Here is a 14,862-nt window from a genome sequence, read left to right on the forward strand (position 1 = left end):
TGTGTCGGGTTCGGGTAGGGTTGGGTTGCACTTCCGGGTCCGGCGGTCGGGGCGGGTCACACACGCTCGATCACAGGTAAGCGGAGCTCCAATGTTAATGTAATTTTTTGACTAGAAAGGTGGTTTTGTTACAGTTATTTATACGCTTGTGCAGATCAGCAACAAAGCGAAAACGGAAGGTAAATTAACTGATGGTCAGGTCGGGCATGGGAAAAAATGGAAGGACTCGGGCCGGGTCGGGCGTGGTTCTGTCGGGCTCGGGTCAGGTTTTGTTTTGCAGACCCGAGCATGCCTTTATCTCCCACCTCCTCAGCTTACACTGCAGGGAAATTCCTATGCTCTAGCCAACACTAAATAAAGCTCAGCTCTGTAAGCTCTGGTTCCACTTGACCTGAAGACCACACATAAAATTAATGCCCCATGTGTAACGCCACAGCAGTGTGTTGCATAGCACAACAACTAGCATTGATATGGTGCCTTTAACGTAAGTACAACGTTCCAAGGTGCCTTTAACAGGAGCGTTATCAAACAAAATCTGACACTAAGCACAAAAGATATTAGGACAGGAGTTTAAAAAGCTTGGTCAAAGAGGTAGGTTTTCAGGAATATCTTAACTTTAATATGCAGCACCTTTAACATAATAAAACGCCCCAAGGTGCAAAAAGAGAGAGGTCGAGACATGGTAAAGTTTAGGAAGGGAACCCTAGTTTAGGGCCTAAGTAGCTGAAGGGACAGCCACCAATGGTGGAAACAATTAAAATCAGCGATGTCAACAGGCCCATAATTGGAGGAGCGCACAAGATCATATAATTGGCAAAGCAATTTGAATTAAAAAGTACTCTTTATTTTTCCTCCTCCTTTGCGCCATACCATCCAACTATAGTAAAAGGCTGCTGAGGGTGGCAATTTTACACAAGTACATCTCATTTACGCTTTCCTCCTTTGACGTCTGGGTCACAGAATTTTGTGTTTCTCAGAATTATCTGACAGAGCACTGACCTGACACCTTGCTAGCCTGGTTTGCTTTGGCTGGAATGAGACAGGTGAGGGCAGACTTTCTCTTTCCAGATCCTGAACCCACTTGGCGTGATGGAAGCAGTCTGCGATCCTTCGGAGATGCAGCCCCTTAGAATGACTACCTGGAGAAACGGTGCACATGAAAATGTAACGTGCAAATGTGAAATCTCTGCAGTATGAAAATCAAAAAAAAACTTTTAAGTTAATTTTCTTTTTCAGCCATCAGGAAAACTTGCATTTATATAGTGCTTTTCATCTCTGGATGCCCCAAAGCACTTTACAGCCCATTTAAGAAGGCACTGTTCTTCTTCCAAATAATGCCATGTGATCTTTCCCATCCAGCTGACAGGGCAGACGGGACCTCGGTTTAACATGGAGTAGATAAGGGGGAAACTGTTTCCCACTAACAGAAGGGTCAGTAGCCACAGGAGACAGATTTAAGGTAAGTGGCAAAAAATCCAGGGGGAAGGGATTGAGAATTTTTTTTTCTGATCTGGAACAGGTTCTGATGAAAGGTCATATTGAGCTGAAACGTTAACTGTTTCTCTCTGCACAGAAGCTGCCAGACCCGAGTATTTCCAGCACTGTGTTTCTCTCTTATGCAGCCTGCTGCTGTTTTTGCTCCATCACTTTCAGCTATCCTTCCCATCCTAGTCCCCACATTCTAGAAATCCTCCCTAAACCCCGCCTCCCCACCACTCAGTCCTGACTCAAAAAAAAAAGCGATCTTTTTGACCAAGCTTTTTGATTCTAATGTCTCCTCCTTTGTCTTAGCATCTGTTTTCCCTTCCACTGCTAAGGAGGAGGTTGGGGTTTAGTTTTTAACGTTACCGGTTCCATCTAAATGCAGGGTACCTGCCTGTATCCCTGTCTTATCTGCTTTTCTCCCCACTCCCCGAACTAAAGTATTACTCCTCGTTGGAGCTCCCATTAAAGGCCTGCTGCCTGACCCGAACCCGACGGGACCCGACAACATGTGTCAGGTTGCACTTCTGGGTCCAGCATTCGGGCTCGGGTCGGGCTGGGTCGGACACGCTCCATCACAGGTAATGGCTCCAATGTTCATTTAACTTTTGGACTGGAAAGCTGGTTTTGTTACAGTTATTTTAAGCTTGTACAGATCAGCAACGAAGTGAAAAACAGAAGGTAAGTTAACTGATGGTCGGGTCGGGTGTGGGAAAAAAAAAATGGAAGGACTCGGGTCAGGTCAGGCTCGGGTCGGATGTGGTCCTGTCGGGCTCGGGGCGGGTTTTTGTTTGCAGACCCGAGCAGGCCTTTAGTTCCCACGTCACATTCCATTCCCTGGTTAAGAGGGATATAGTAGCACAATGGTTATGTTACTGGACTAGTAATCCAGAGGCTTGGACTAATAATCTGGAGACACGAGTTCAAATCCCACCATGGGGTATTTAAATTCAGTTAATTAAATAAATTTGGAATAAAAAGCTAGTATCAGTAATGGGTGACCATGAAACAGCTGGAGTGTCACGAAGATCCAACTTGTTCACGAATGTCTTTCAGGGATGTAAATGCATCATCCTTACACTAGACCCACAGCAATGTGGCTGACCCTTAAATGGTTTCACAAGCCACTCAGTTATATCAAAGCCACTACAATGGACTGTGGTGGGTTCAAGGTGGCTCACCATAACCTTCTCAAGGGCAATTCAGGATGGGCAACAAATGCTGGTCTTGCCAGCAACGTTCAAATAAAGAAACAGGGAAGGCAGGTAACTTGCTCCAAATGACCTTTCCACAAGAATAGTGTTGACCCTCACTTTGCACCTTTGATAATACAGCTGAGATTTAAAAGAACTTTTTTTTTTTAATAAAGCACCTTTCACGACATCGGGGTGCGACTGACACACTTTTACAGCCAATGAAGTACCGTTAAAGTGCAGTCACTGTTCTGACACTCCTTATAGATAATCATGGGATATGAACCAGTGCTGAGCTGTTCTGTAATGCCAAGGAAATATTTGACCATTGTCAGCCGTGGCTCAGTTGGTAACACTCTTCGCTCCGAATCCGAAGGTTCTGGGTTCAGGGTCCACTCCAGAGACTTGAGCACATAATCTAGGGCACACGCACGTGCAGGTACTGAGGGAATGCTGCACTGTTGGAGATGCTGTTTTTTGGATGAAACGTTAAACCAAGGCCTCATCTGTCCTCTCAGTTGCATCTTAAAATCCCACAGCCACGATTGTGATGAAGAGGGGGGAGCTCTACTCGCTGTTCTGGTATTAACTCCTCCACTAACATCACTAAAACAGATCATCTGGTCATTATATATTGCTGTCTGTGGGAGTGTTTCCCATATTACTACAGTCACTAAACTTCAAAATTGGCTTTGGGATGTCCTGAGGTCATAAAAGGAACAATACAAGTACAAGTTATTTCTTCCTGTCATTGGAAGTCCAATTCAAACTCCTGATAGCCCAGTACACATTGCACCTCACCTGCAAGTCCCACAGATGGAGGCCTCCCACGTTTCCTTTTCTCCTCTGGTTTGCCCATCTCACTGGAAGATGGTGAGCTCTTCTGCGATGAGGGCTGCGGAGAGCTCTTTAGTTGAGTGGCCTGTTCCTGGGAGGTTTCGTGCAAAGTCTTTTGCTCCACGTCCTGCGGCGCTGGCTTTGCCTCTTCCTCTTTTTTCTCAACAACCTTGTTCTCCCTGGCCCGCTCGACGATGAGGGACGAGGAGGCTTTCTCACGCAACCTCTCCCTTCGCCTGGCACTGTGGGAGCCGTTTTCTTTATTCCTCCCACTTGCTGCATTCTGTAAATGAAACAATGCTAGTCATAAGACACCCTAATTATAGATAGTCAACAGCAGAACAGCAGTGGCTTGGACACTGGAACATACCACTAGATAACAGCATTCAGATTCAAGCCAAACGAGTCTTAAATGTGGGCACTTTGACCGCTGGAAGACACCATCAGATGGTAACCTCTTTTGCAGATTTGTCTACTTTTCCATTTTAGTCTCCCTCACCCACCCCTCGAAAAACACTCCCTGACTGAGCAGTCAACCTGCTTTAGAGATGATTTGCTATCTTCAACAGAAGTGCTTAAGAATCATGAAGGGTTAAGATAGAGTAAGTAAAGAGAAATGGTTTCCAGCGGCTGAAGGGTCGATAACCAGAGGACACAGATTTAAGATGATTGGGAAAAGAACCGGAGATGACATGTGGAAAAACTTTCTAACGCAACGAGTGGTTAGGATTTGGAATGCACTGCCTGATATGATGGTGGATACAGATTCAATAATAGCCTTCAAATGAAATTGGATGAATACCTAAAGGGAAAAAATTGCAGGGATATAGGAAAGCGCAGGGGAAGGGGACTAAGTGGTTTGCCCTTCTAAAGAGCCAGAGCAGACTTGGGGGGGCTGAATGCTTCTTTCTATGCTGTATGATTATATGACGTTATCCCTCTCACAAAGGAAATGCCTCATGTCCATTTACCATCTCTCCCCGTTGATGCCCAAGCTAAAATGAGAAGTCCCGGCATTTGGGCTAATCGCCAAACCAATAACTCAACGCACGTATTTGCTGCTAAAACTTGGACAAGATTTTTCCATAACATTTCTGAAGAATTGATTACTGGAAACTTCATTCATTTTTGTATGCCAATAATTTGATTTGTGTTACTGCAAACATTTTCAGCCTTCCAAAATAATTGGTTGTCGTCGTGTCACTGCCACTGTATCAAATTATTTGCAGATCGCTTTTTAATGAGAACAGGCATCCGACTGGGAAAATATCCAGCTGGGAAAATCTGATGGCCCTGGACCTGTAGGATCAACCATTCAGCCCTTGAGCCTGTTCCACTGATGGCTGATCTGTAACTAAACTTTAATTCCCTGCCAGAACTCCAAATTCCTGGATAGCTTCTTAACCAATAAAAATCTAAATGATCTGTCTCCAAAATTTCAATTGACCCAATATCCATAGTCTTTTTGTGGTGGCGGGGAGGCGCTGGAAGACTTCTAGATTTCCACCACACTTTGTGTGAAGAAGTGCTCCCTGATTTCACTCCACAACAGCCTCGTTCTAAGTTTAAGATTTGCGCCCCCCCCCCCCCCCCCCAACCTTGTTCTGGACTCCCCCACTAGAGGAAATAGTTTCTCTCTATCCACCCCCACCAGCAGTCAATACCTCTTCCTCAAAGAGACTGCACAAAGGGTCACGTGATGGGTTTCATCAATAATAACACAGCTGCATTTACATTATCAGAATTTCTCAAAGTTTTGTTTTGGTTTCCTTACTAAGGAAGGAGATACTTGCCTTGGAGTGGGCGCAATGGAGGTTCACTAAATTGATTCCAGGGAAGACAGGACTGTCCTACAAGGAGATATCGAGTAGAATGGGCCTATAATCTTTGCCCTTTAGAAGAATGAGAGGTGATCTCATTGAAACATACAAGATTCCGAAGGGGCTGGATAGGGCAGATGCTGATTTCCCTGGCTGGACAGTCTAAAGCTACGGGGCATAGTTACAGGACAAGGGGTCAGCCATTTAGGCCTGAGATGAGGAGAAATTTTATCACTCTCAGGGTGTAAATTCTCTACCCAGAGGGCTGTGGATGCTCAGTCGATGAACATATTCAAGTCAGAGATGAACAGATTCCTGGACAATAAAGGAATCGAGGGATATGGGGATAGTGTGGGAGTTGATAGAGATGTTCAGCCATGATCTTATTGAATGATGCAGCAGGTTCAAGGGACTGTTTAGACCACTCCTGTTCCTACTGTGTGCGCTTTTCTGTAATGCGATTCACACAATTAATTATTTTTGGGGATGATGTTATGTAGGCAGAGGGTTTGAGCCTTACCTTCTCCCTTGAGGTCTTGGGAACAGATTTGACATGGATTTTCTTCACAGTTTGAACGACTCCATCGTAGAACTCCACCGTGTAAGAAGCTAAAACACAGAAAGCACACGGAGCAGTATCAGTATGTCCTGTATCGCAATGTCACAAGGCTTCAGAATGTAAAAGGAGACCATTGTTAGAAATAATCATATGAAAGATCCTGTTCCCCTCTAGGCCAGTCTCCCATGTCATCTGCCAAATCTCACTTCTCATTTTCATCATTAAAAAAGAAATCATGTTTCAGATTGAGCGTGCCACTGGCAAAATCCGGCATTTATTGTCCATACCTAATGGTCCCAGATTTCTGAGTGGTTTCACTCGGATACTTCAGAGGCTAGTCAAGAGTCAACCACATTGGTGTGGGATTGGAGTCACATACAGGACAGACCAGGGAAGGGCAGCATGTTTCCTTCTCTATGGGGCATTGGTGAACCAGTTGGGCTTTCACAACAATCTGACATCTTCATGATTACTTTTTACTGATACCACTTCTTTTAATTTCCAGACTTGGTTTTTAAAAAAAAATGAATTTAAAGCCTCAAACTGCTGGGGTGGGATGTGAACTCACATGTCGGCTTCTGAATTGCTAGTCTAGTAACATAACCAAGACACAACCACCCCCTATAAACCTCTGTAGTACCCAGATAAAAGGGCATGTATGAAGGCATAGACTGGCCTCAGACAGCAGAATTGGGGGTGGGGGGTGTGTAATGAAGGGAAGCCACGTGGAATACTATGAACAACAGACCAAGTTTGGCTATGTTTTTTAAACTATATAACAGCAGCTAATTTCAGAGGGTGGATACGACTTGTATATTAAAAGCAGCACACCTCAACCATTATTGGGAGGACAGGCACTGCGTGGGTTTCCTTGACATTAACGGAGCATGTCTGGTCTCATTAAATTGAGGCTCGTCGAACTCTACAGAAAATTACTCATGCTGAACATCAGCTTTACACAGGAGACAATTTCCACACACTTCAATAATTTGATCGCTGGATCCAATGAAGGATTCCATGTGCTTTTCATGCAAGGGCGGGGAGGGATGGGGGGTTGCGGGGGGAGGGGAAGAGCCTTTGCCCTTTACTAACCTGTGCAGAGAAGAGAAAGAAGCCCCATTACAGGAGAAAGGATTACAAATCCAGAGCCTGAAAATCAGGCTGCAATTGCAAGGCACGTATGATCTAGGACCCCAAACGTTCCAATATAAGCAACCAAAAATACTTGCAAACTGGAAGCAGATTCTACAGTTAGGGGAACAGAAAGGTGTTTCAGTGGCCACAAGAGGGAATCCAGGGTGGTGTGTTGCCTTCCTGGTGCCACAATCAAGGATGTCACTGAGCGGCCGCAGAGCACCAAGGCGGAGTGATCAGCAAGCAGCTGTGGTCCAGATTGGTACCAATGACATAGGCAGAAAGAAGGATGAGGTCCTGCAGGCAGAGTTTAGAGAGCTGGGAAAGAAACTAGCAAGCAGGACCTCAAAAGTTAGTAGCCTCTGGATTACTCCTGGTGCCACGCACTGGTGAGTATAGAAATAGGAGGATACATGCATGGCTGGAGAGACAGTGCAGGATTCCTGGGACATTGGGACCAGTTCTGGGGGAGATGGGACCTGTACAGGTCGGTCAGGTTGCACCTGAAGAGAGCAGGGACCAATGTCCTTGCAGGGCAATTTGATAGTGCTGTTGGGCAGGGTTTAAACTAACTTGGCAGGGGTGTGGGAACCAGGAGGTAACATTAGAGAGGAAAGACAAGGTGCAAAAAAAATTGGGAGACTGATAGCACTAGAGTAAGAAATAGTAAAGCATTACGTGGGGTCAGAGCAAGAAGGAATGCAATAAGGTCTAAATCAGGTTTCCTGGGCATGTATGTGAATGCGCGGAGTGTGGTAAATAAGGCTGGTGAGCTGCAGGCGCAGATAGCCTCGTGGGAATATGATATTGTGGCAATAACAGAGACCTGGCTCAAAAAAGGGCAGAACTTGGTACTAAATATTCCTGAATACAAGGTGCTCAGGAAAGATGGGGAAGAAAAGAAAGGAGGAGAGGTAGCTATGTTGATTGAGAGTATTACAGTGCTGGAGAGAGAACAGTCCTAGAGCAGTCAAGGGCAGGATCTATTTAATTAGAGCTCTGAAAACAATTGGGGTTGAAAACACTACTGAGTTTATTCTATGGGCCACCAACTAGTGGGAAAGATAGAGAACCAATTGGCAAGGAAATTACAGAGAGATACAAAAACTATGGAGTAGTTATAATGGGGGGCTTTAATTATCCGAATATAGACTGGGATAGTAATAGTGTAAATGAGAGAGGGGGGGAAAGCGTTTCTAGAGTACATTCAACGTTTAGGAGACCTGTGATCATAGTACCATAAGGTTTAGGTTAGCTACGGAAAAGGACAAGGAGCAATCCAGAGTAAAAATAATTAATTGGGGGAGGGCCAACTTCAATGGAGGTGAGAATGGATCTGGACCAGGTAAACTGGAATCAAAGATTGGCAGACAAAACTGTAATGAAACAATGGCCTGCCTTCAAAGAGAAATTAGTTCAGGTAGTCAAGGTACATTCCCACGACGGGGAAAGGCAGGACAAAGAAAGCTGGAGCTCCCTAGATGTCGAAAGAGACAGAGAATAAGATGAAGCTGAAAAAGGATGCATATGACAGATGTCAGGTGGATAATACAAGTGAGAATCAGGCTGAATATAGAAAGCTCAGAAGGGAAGTGAAAAAAGAAAAAGGGAAGCAAAGGCAGAATGAGAAGTCTCTCTTACCCCATTCATCAAATTAAAGATCCACTCCCTCTAAAACTGGCTTCAGCGTGTGCTAATTACAAGATGCACAGCAGGACCTTGCTAAGGAAACAGAGAGTAGTGTTTGTTTTATGGACTGGAGGAAGCTATCTAGTGGGATTGGTATTAGGATCACTGTTTTTCTTGATCCATATTAATGAGCTGGATTTTGATGTGCAGGGCACAATTTCAAAATCTGCAGATGACATCAACCTTGGAACTATTATGAACTATGAGGAGACTAGTGATAAGACTTCAAGACGACTTAAGACAGGCTGGTAGAAGGGGCAGACACATGGCAGATGAAATTTAATGCAGAGAAGTTTGAAGCAATACATTTTTGGGAGGAAGAAATAGGAGAAACTGTATAAAAAGGACACAATTCTAAAGGGGGTGCCTGAGGAGAGGATCCTAGGATTATAGGTGCACAAATTGTTGAAGGTGGCAGAGCAGGTTGAGAAAACCATGAATAAAGCAGACAGGATCCTGGGCTTTATCAATAGAGGAATATAGTTCAAAAGCAAAGAGGTTGAAGTGAACCTTTACAAAATACTGGTTCAGTCTCAACTGGAATATTGTGCCCAATTCTGAGCAATGTACTTTAGGAAGGATGTGAAGGCATCAGGGAGGGTGCAGGGTAGATTTACCAGAGTGGTTCCAGGGATGAAAGACTTCAGTTACAAGAATAGATTAGAGAGGCTGGGGCTGTTCTCCTTAAAGAGGAGGTTCAGAGGCGATTTGATAGAGGTATTCTAAATCATGGTAGGTCTGGACAGAGTAGATAGGGAGAAACTGTTCCCATTGGCAGAAGGATCACGGACCAGAGGACACAGATTTAAGGTGAATGGCAAAATGAACCAAAGGCAATATGGGGATAAACTTTTGTTATGCAGCGAGTGGTTAGGATCTGGAATGCGTTGCTTGAGTGTGGTGCAGGCAGATTCAAAGGGTACTGGATAATTTTCTGAAGAGAAAAAATTTGCAGGGCTATGGGGAAAAGGCATGGGAGTGGGATTAGCTGACTTGCTCTTGCAGGGCAAGAACAATGGGCTGAATGGCCTCCTTCTGTGCTGTAACAATTCTATGATTCTAATATTGCACACAGACATGTTGTGCATTAGCTGAGGAGGAACCACATTGTTTCATGAAAGAGAATGCATGGAACTAAGGAATTCTCAACTTATTCATTACGTTACTCAGTGTACACTCTGTTGTGAATAGTTTGAAGTCTTCTCCGGAGACACCTTTCGGTTGAACCGATAATCTTTGTTATCCTTTTGCCTGCATCGTTCCAACAGGCACCTGTGCTTGGTGAGCAGTAAGAGAAGGTCGAGTCTATCCTGACCCATTGGTTCAGAGGTAAACCCTCAGTCTCCGAGTCATGCAGGCTCGGAAGGTCCCAAGTTCGATCACCGACTTCTGCCAAGTCAATTGATTTCAGCTGGGAAGACTGGAATAATAATGCTAGAGCTGGTCACAGTCTTCCTGGGATAAGGAAGACACTAGCGAAAGACAACTGGTGCTCCCTGCTCACTACATAATAAGTGTGCGTGTGCATGTAAGTGCATGGGGCAAGAACAAGATCTGCCTCCATGGAAATGTCTTCCATGACTAGGCAGACTGCAGACTGTCAAGGCTCCAAGGTGAAAAAGGGCAACTTGTGCAAGTGAGGTAGGTGGACAAGGTGTGACTTCACTGAGAGGAGAAAATTTGAAGAGATTGCGGAGAAAAAATACCAAGTGAAGACCAATGTCCATTACACACGATGGTAAGGAGTTGGCGGTGAGTTTAAAGCTGTAATTTTATCCTGCTTAAGGCATCACTGCACTAAGAATGGGTGAAGTCTGGCTCTGCATATGTCACGCCTGATTTGTTTTATCCCTGAAAGCCATCCTCCTCTCAATCACTAAGTGAATAGCCCAACATCTTAGAAGTTTACAAGAGCAGCCCAAGTGTCTTCCCTCTCGTTGTTCCAGCAAAGTTCCTTACATCTGCTCAATGTGACTTCCAGATGGCTTAGTTGGAAAGTGGGCTTCCCTGCACGAAACTGAACTGTACAGACTGGGAAAATCCCAAGTTCAAATCCTTCGGAACTTTCTCTACGTTTGGCAAAAATCATGACTGTTCTTTCAGAAAACAATATATTTGGGATGCAGCATATGAGTAATTGGGAAACATGAGATGTGGCAAGTGTAGTGCGCTGGGAGGGGGCGGGAACAGGTAGACTAATTGATAAGAGGCTGATTGTTTTCAGCAGTCAACAACTCAATGTATCAAGCAACTCCCAGGACGGTAGGTGAACTAAACAGCCATTAGTCGTCTGGCAATTTCTTTGTTCCCAAGCTGCGCAACTGCATGCCTAAGATCGGGAGGTCAATGTGTTGAAGAATCATACGATTCAAACCTGTGTCTTGGCACTGCAGTGCAGTGTGTCAGTGCACCAACGTGCTGAGCCACTAGGCTGTCTTTCTGTGTCTGTTTTCAACACAGTTTGGTCTAAATAACATTCCATTTTTCTCTCCTAATAGGGCAATTTGCACTGTTGCTTTGGTACGTACAGCAAGTCAGTGCAGAGTGCAGCAAGACTCGCCCCACCTTGTAGCATCCGGCTCAGAGGACTCTCCCGAACTGAGTGCAATTAGACACCGCCTGGCTAAAATCCAGAACTCTCTCTGTGGCCAACACCTTACTGCTTCATGAAGTATCATACTTAGTGCTTAGGCATTTACTCTGAACAGGGGATCAGCATCCAAAACTGAAAGATCGAAATAGATCCAACTTGGCTTAATTATTCATGAATATCTTTGCAGTTCATCCTAATACCACAGCACAACTTGCAGTAATTGCAATCAGCATTAAAATTAATGATTTTATACACATGGATACCCTGTCTCTCACTTTTCTTCGCTCCTCTTTCACTTTTACCTCCCCCTCACTGTCTCACTTTATCCTCCCTCTCAGTTTGCTTTCAAAAAGCAGGCGTGCATTTTCCAAGTAGTGCCATCCCAAACGTCCCAACAAAAAAAAAAATCTCACGTCTGGACTTCACAAGCTGCAAACCCACGATTGTGTCACCACACGCACTTACCATCCTTGTTGACCGAAATAACTTTGGCCGGGTAGAAGCGACAGTCAGACCAGCAAGCCAACACCTGTTCGCTGGGGCGGAACTCCTAAAAATCAAACGCAGCAGGAAATAAGAAAAGATTACCTGAGTCTCTGACGATACCAACTTAAACGCAAGATAAAGTAACTGTGGTGAATAACTTGTTTACTAAATTCAATGTTTAAAAAAAATGCAACTGGCACACACATTGCGCTTTCAGGCATATTTTCATGACTACCGTCCTGCACTTAACACGTACCTAACTGGTTCATTTTTTTTTAAATAGAAATTTTGCCAGGGCATTGTTCACTCAAGAGTTCTGTTTGTTGGGTGCAGACAGTGACACTACAATTCCTGACCAGAATGGAAATGATTGAATAATTCCCTCGTCAATCATGCCGAGAGTCTGCACTGCAGTAAGTGACTGGGATTGATTTTATGCACACAATTTACATGCAACTGTCCTCCCCTCAATGCATTTTGCAGGAGAAATAATCCTGCTTTTATCAGGAGGTGTGGCTGTAGATCGTAGAGGCTCTTTTTAAATAGACTCTGTAGACTGTTTGCTGCAGTGCACTGTTTAAGTAGGCACTGCTTGCTGAGTAAACAGACTTTGTTTGCTGTAAAATAGACCAAGTCCTGCCGTAAGACCCACCCCACGACCAATTCACTGAGCGATGCAGAGCAACTCATTGGCTGACACAGTGGTGTTGGTTTTAAAAGGTTGAGAGGGGTTACAGCGCCATCTCTGGAGCAAGCAGGAACAAACGGAGTTCTTGTGGTTATTGTTGATAGAGCTAACACTTCCATCTGGTAGAGGAATTAATAGCAGGAAAGACCGCTAAAACATTGCCCATTGATTTCATTGGGATTGGAAGACACTGGGCAGCATAACCAGCACTAGAATTTTATATTTGTGGCCTTACCCACGAATGGGAGGCCAACAGGGAAATCTTTCACCTAAGTACAGTGTGAAATAGTATTTAAGGGTCACTGACAGTAGTCAACCATTAAAAAAGGGCTTTCTTACAGATGTCAGTTTCAGAATACTTAAATGAGGCAAGTATTCTGCCAGTTCTGTGTATATCAAAAGAGCACTTTATGGAAATGGAGAAAGGAACAGAAGGATACAAAAGGAACAAAAGAACAGAGGGCGGCACAGTGGCGAGCACCGCAGCCTCACAGCTCCAGGGACCCGGGTTCGATTCCGGGTACTGCCTGTGTGGAGTTTGCAAGTTCTCCCTGTGTCTGCTTGGGTTTTCTCCGGGTGCTCCGGTTTCCTCCCACAAGCCAAAAGACTTGCAGGTTGATAGGTAAATTGGCCATTATAAATTGTCACTAGTATAGGTAGGTGGTAGGGAAATATAGGGACAGGTGGGGATGTTTGGTAGGAATATGGGATTAGTGTAGGATTAGTATAAATGGGTGGTTGATGTTCGGCACAGACTCGGTGGGCCGAAGGGCCTGTTTCAGTGCTGTATCTCTAATCTAGATATGCTAGTAGGATTAGAGAACACTCATGTGGAGCATGATCACCAGCAGAGACCAGTTGGGCCGAATGGTCTATTTTTGTGCCATAAATTCTACGTAATTGAATGTACAACATCAACAATGGGGAGGAGGAGTGTGCGGGGGTGGGGGAGAGGGGCGGGGGATTGTACAAATGGCCAGAGTCAGAGGAAGAGAGCGCTCGGACTGGGGGAGAGTGGTGAAAGAGAGAGAGTTGTGGGGCGGACAGAGTTTGCAGAGATAGGTCCAAGTGGGGCCATGAGGAATTTAAAAAGGTGAGGATTCACCTCGAGGCACTGGGGATTTGGAACCTCATCAATTACATTTCTTCCAACAGGAAAAAACGGAAATTAAATGTTCTGTGCTGCTACTGAATGCATCAAAGAGAGGAAATCTTCATCAGTGTTTACAATTGTACGACAGAGAGACACAAAGTAATTAAAGCACCATTGTTTTTGTCCATTTGTGCTTCTACATTCCAATTTTAATCATTCTGTATAACCTGTCTTGCTGAAAATAATCGCATCAAGAAGCCTTTAAGTGAGATTATATACACACCAACAATAAAATAAGTCTGTGCAAATCAGTGTTTTTTTTACAAAAAGGAAAAACACAATATTCAAAGCCCTGCCATCTCTATTCAAAGATTATTTCAGCAACACCTAAATCCAGGGACAAATGAGCAGAATTTTTTTTTTTTTAATACAGTGATGATCTGGAGTACACTGCCTGAAAGGGTGGTGGAAACAGACTCCAGAATAATGTTGAAAAGGGAATTTGATATGTACCTAAAAACAAATAAAGTGCAATGCTATTGGGAGACAGCAGGAGAGTGGGACTAACTGGCTAGCTCTGTCAAACAGCCAGCACAGGCATGAGGGGCTGAATGGTCCTTCTTATGGGCTACATCATTGTGTGTTCAGTTCCTGCTCTGTGCTGGAACTGAATCCCAGGAAGAGGGAGGCTTTGGATTATCTTGAGAACTTCTTCCACATTTGGCTAAAATGACTTTCCCCCTGAAAAAAAAAACAATGTTTTAAAGCTGCTGACAAACCCAAAGTAATATCCTCACCACAGTCGGCTCGTCCAGCTTCGCCCCTTCTTTCCGCAGCAGCGGCCTTTCTAAAGGTCGTAAGTACACGCTATCCCAGCTGAACCATTCGTCGTATCTATGATTCCAGCGCTTGAAATGGATCAGCACCTTTCCCTCCTCATAATCGATCTTTTCTATGTGTGCCGTGTACCTGTAGGAAACACACAGAGACCTGCTAAATCAGGAGCCCGAGATCAACGTCAGCTGGCTCCCACGGTACTGCAACACGGCAATGCTCTACAACTTACCTTGTTGTTTCAATCTGTGTCAGAAATCAGGCAATAACAATAAAGCTAAACCGGGTGGGAACTGCACTAAGCGCAGTGAACAATCTACTCAACTGTACAACAGAAGTGTTCTCCAGCAGATGCAAAAGGCCCCACCACACTCTTTTGAAGAAAAGCAGGGGCATTTTCCACAGAGGCCTGGTCAATATTTATTCCTCATCTAACATCTCATAATAAAAATAA

The 14,862-nt window shown here is 44.5% G+C and overlaps 1 protein-coding gene across 1 annotated transcript in view; it reads right to left on the reverse strand.

The window, feature by feature from the left end:
* Positions 1 to 361: 361 nt before the first annotated feature.
* LOC137378318 (PHD finger protein 20-like) overlaps positions 362 to 14,862 on the reverse strand; it is a 28,959-nt gene continuing 14,458 nt past the window's right edge. Inside the window, exons 4-9 of the mRNA XM_068048575.1 lie at positions 14,372 to 14,543; positions 11,773 to 11,857; positions 5,853 to 5,941; positions 3,477 to 3,795; positions 1,000 to 1,139; positions 362 to 541 (exon numbers count right to left, since the gene is read on the reverse strand). Of these exons, the coding sequence (XP_067904676.1) occupies positions 362 to 541; positions 1,000 to 1,139; positions 3,477 to 3,795; positions 5,853 to 5,941; positions 11,773 to 11,857; positions 14,372 to 14,543 (985 nt within the window). The remainder of the gene's footprint in view (positions 542 to 999; positions 1,140 to 3,476; positions 3,796 to 5,852; positions 5,942 to 11,772; positions 11,858 to 14,371; positions 14,544 to 14,862) is intronic.

The sequence above is a fragment of the Heterodontus francisci genome, chromosome 16 (genome assembly GCF_036365525.1).
Source record: "Heterodontus francisci isolate sHetFra1 chromosome 16, sHetFra1.hap1, whole genome shotgun sequence".
Taxonomy (NCBI): Eukaryota; Metazoa; Chordata; class Chondrichthyes; order Heterodontiformes; family Heterodontidae; genus Heterodontus; species Heterodontus francisci.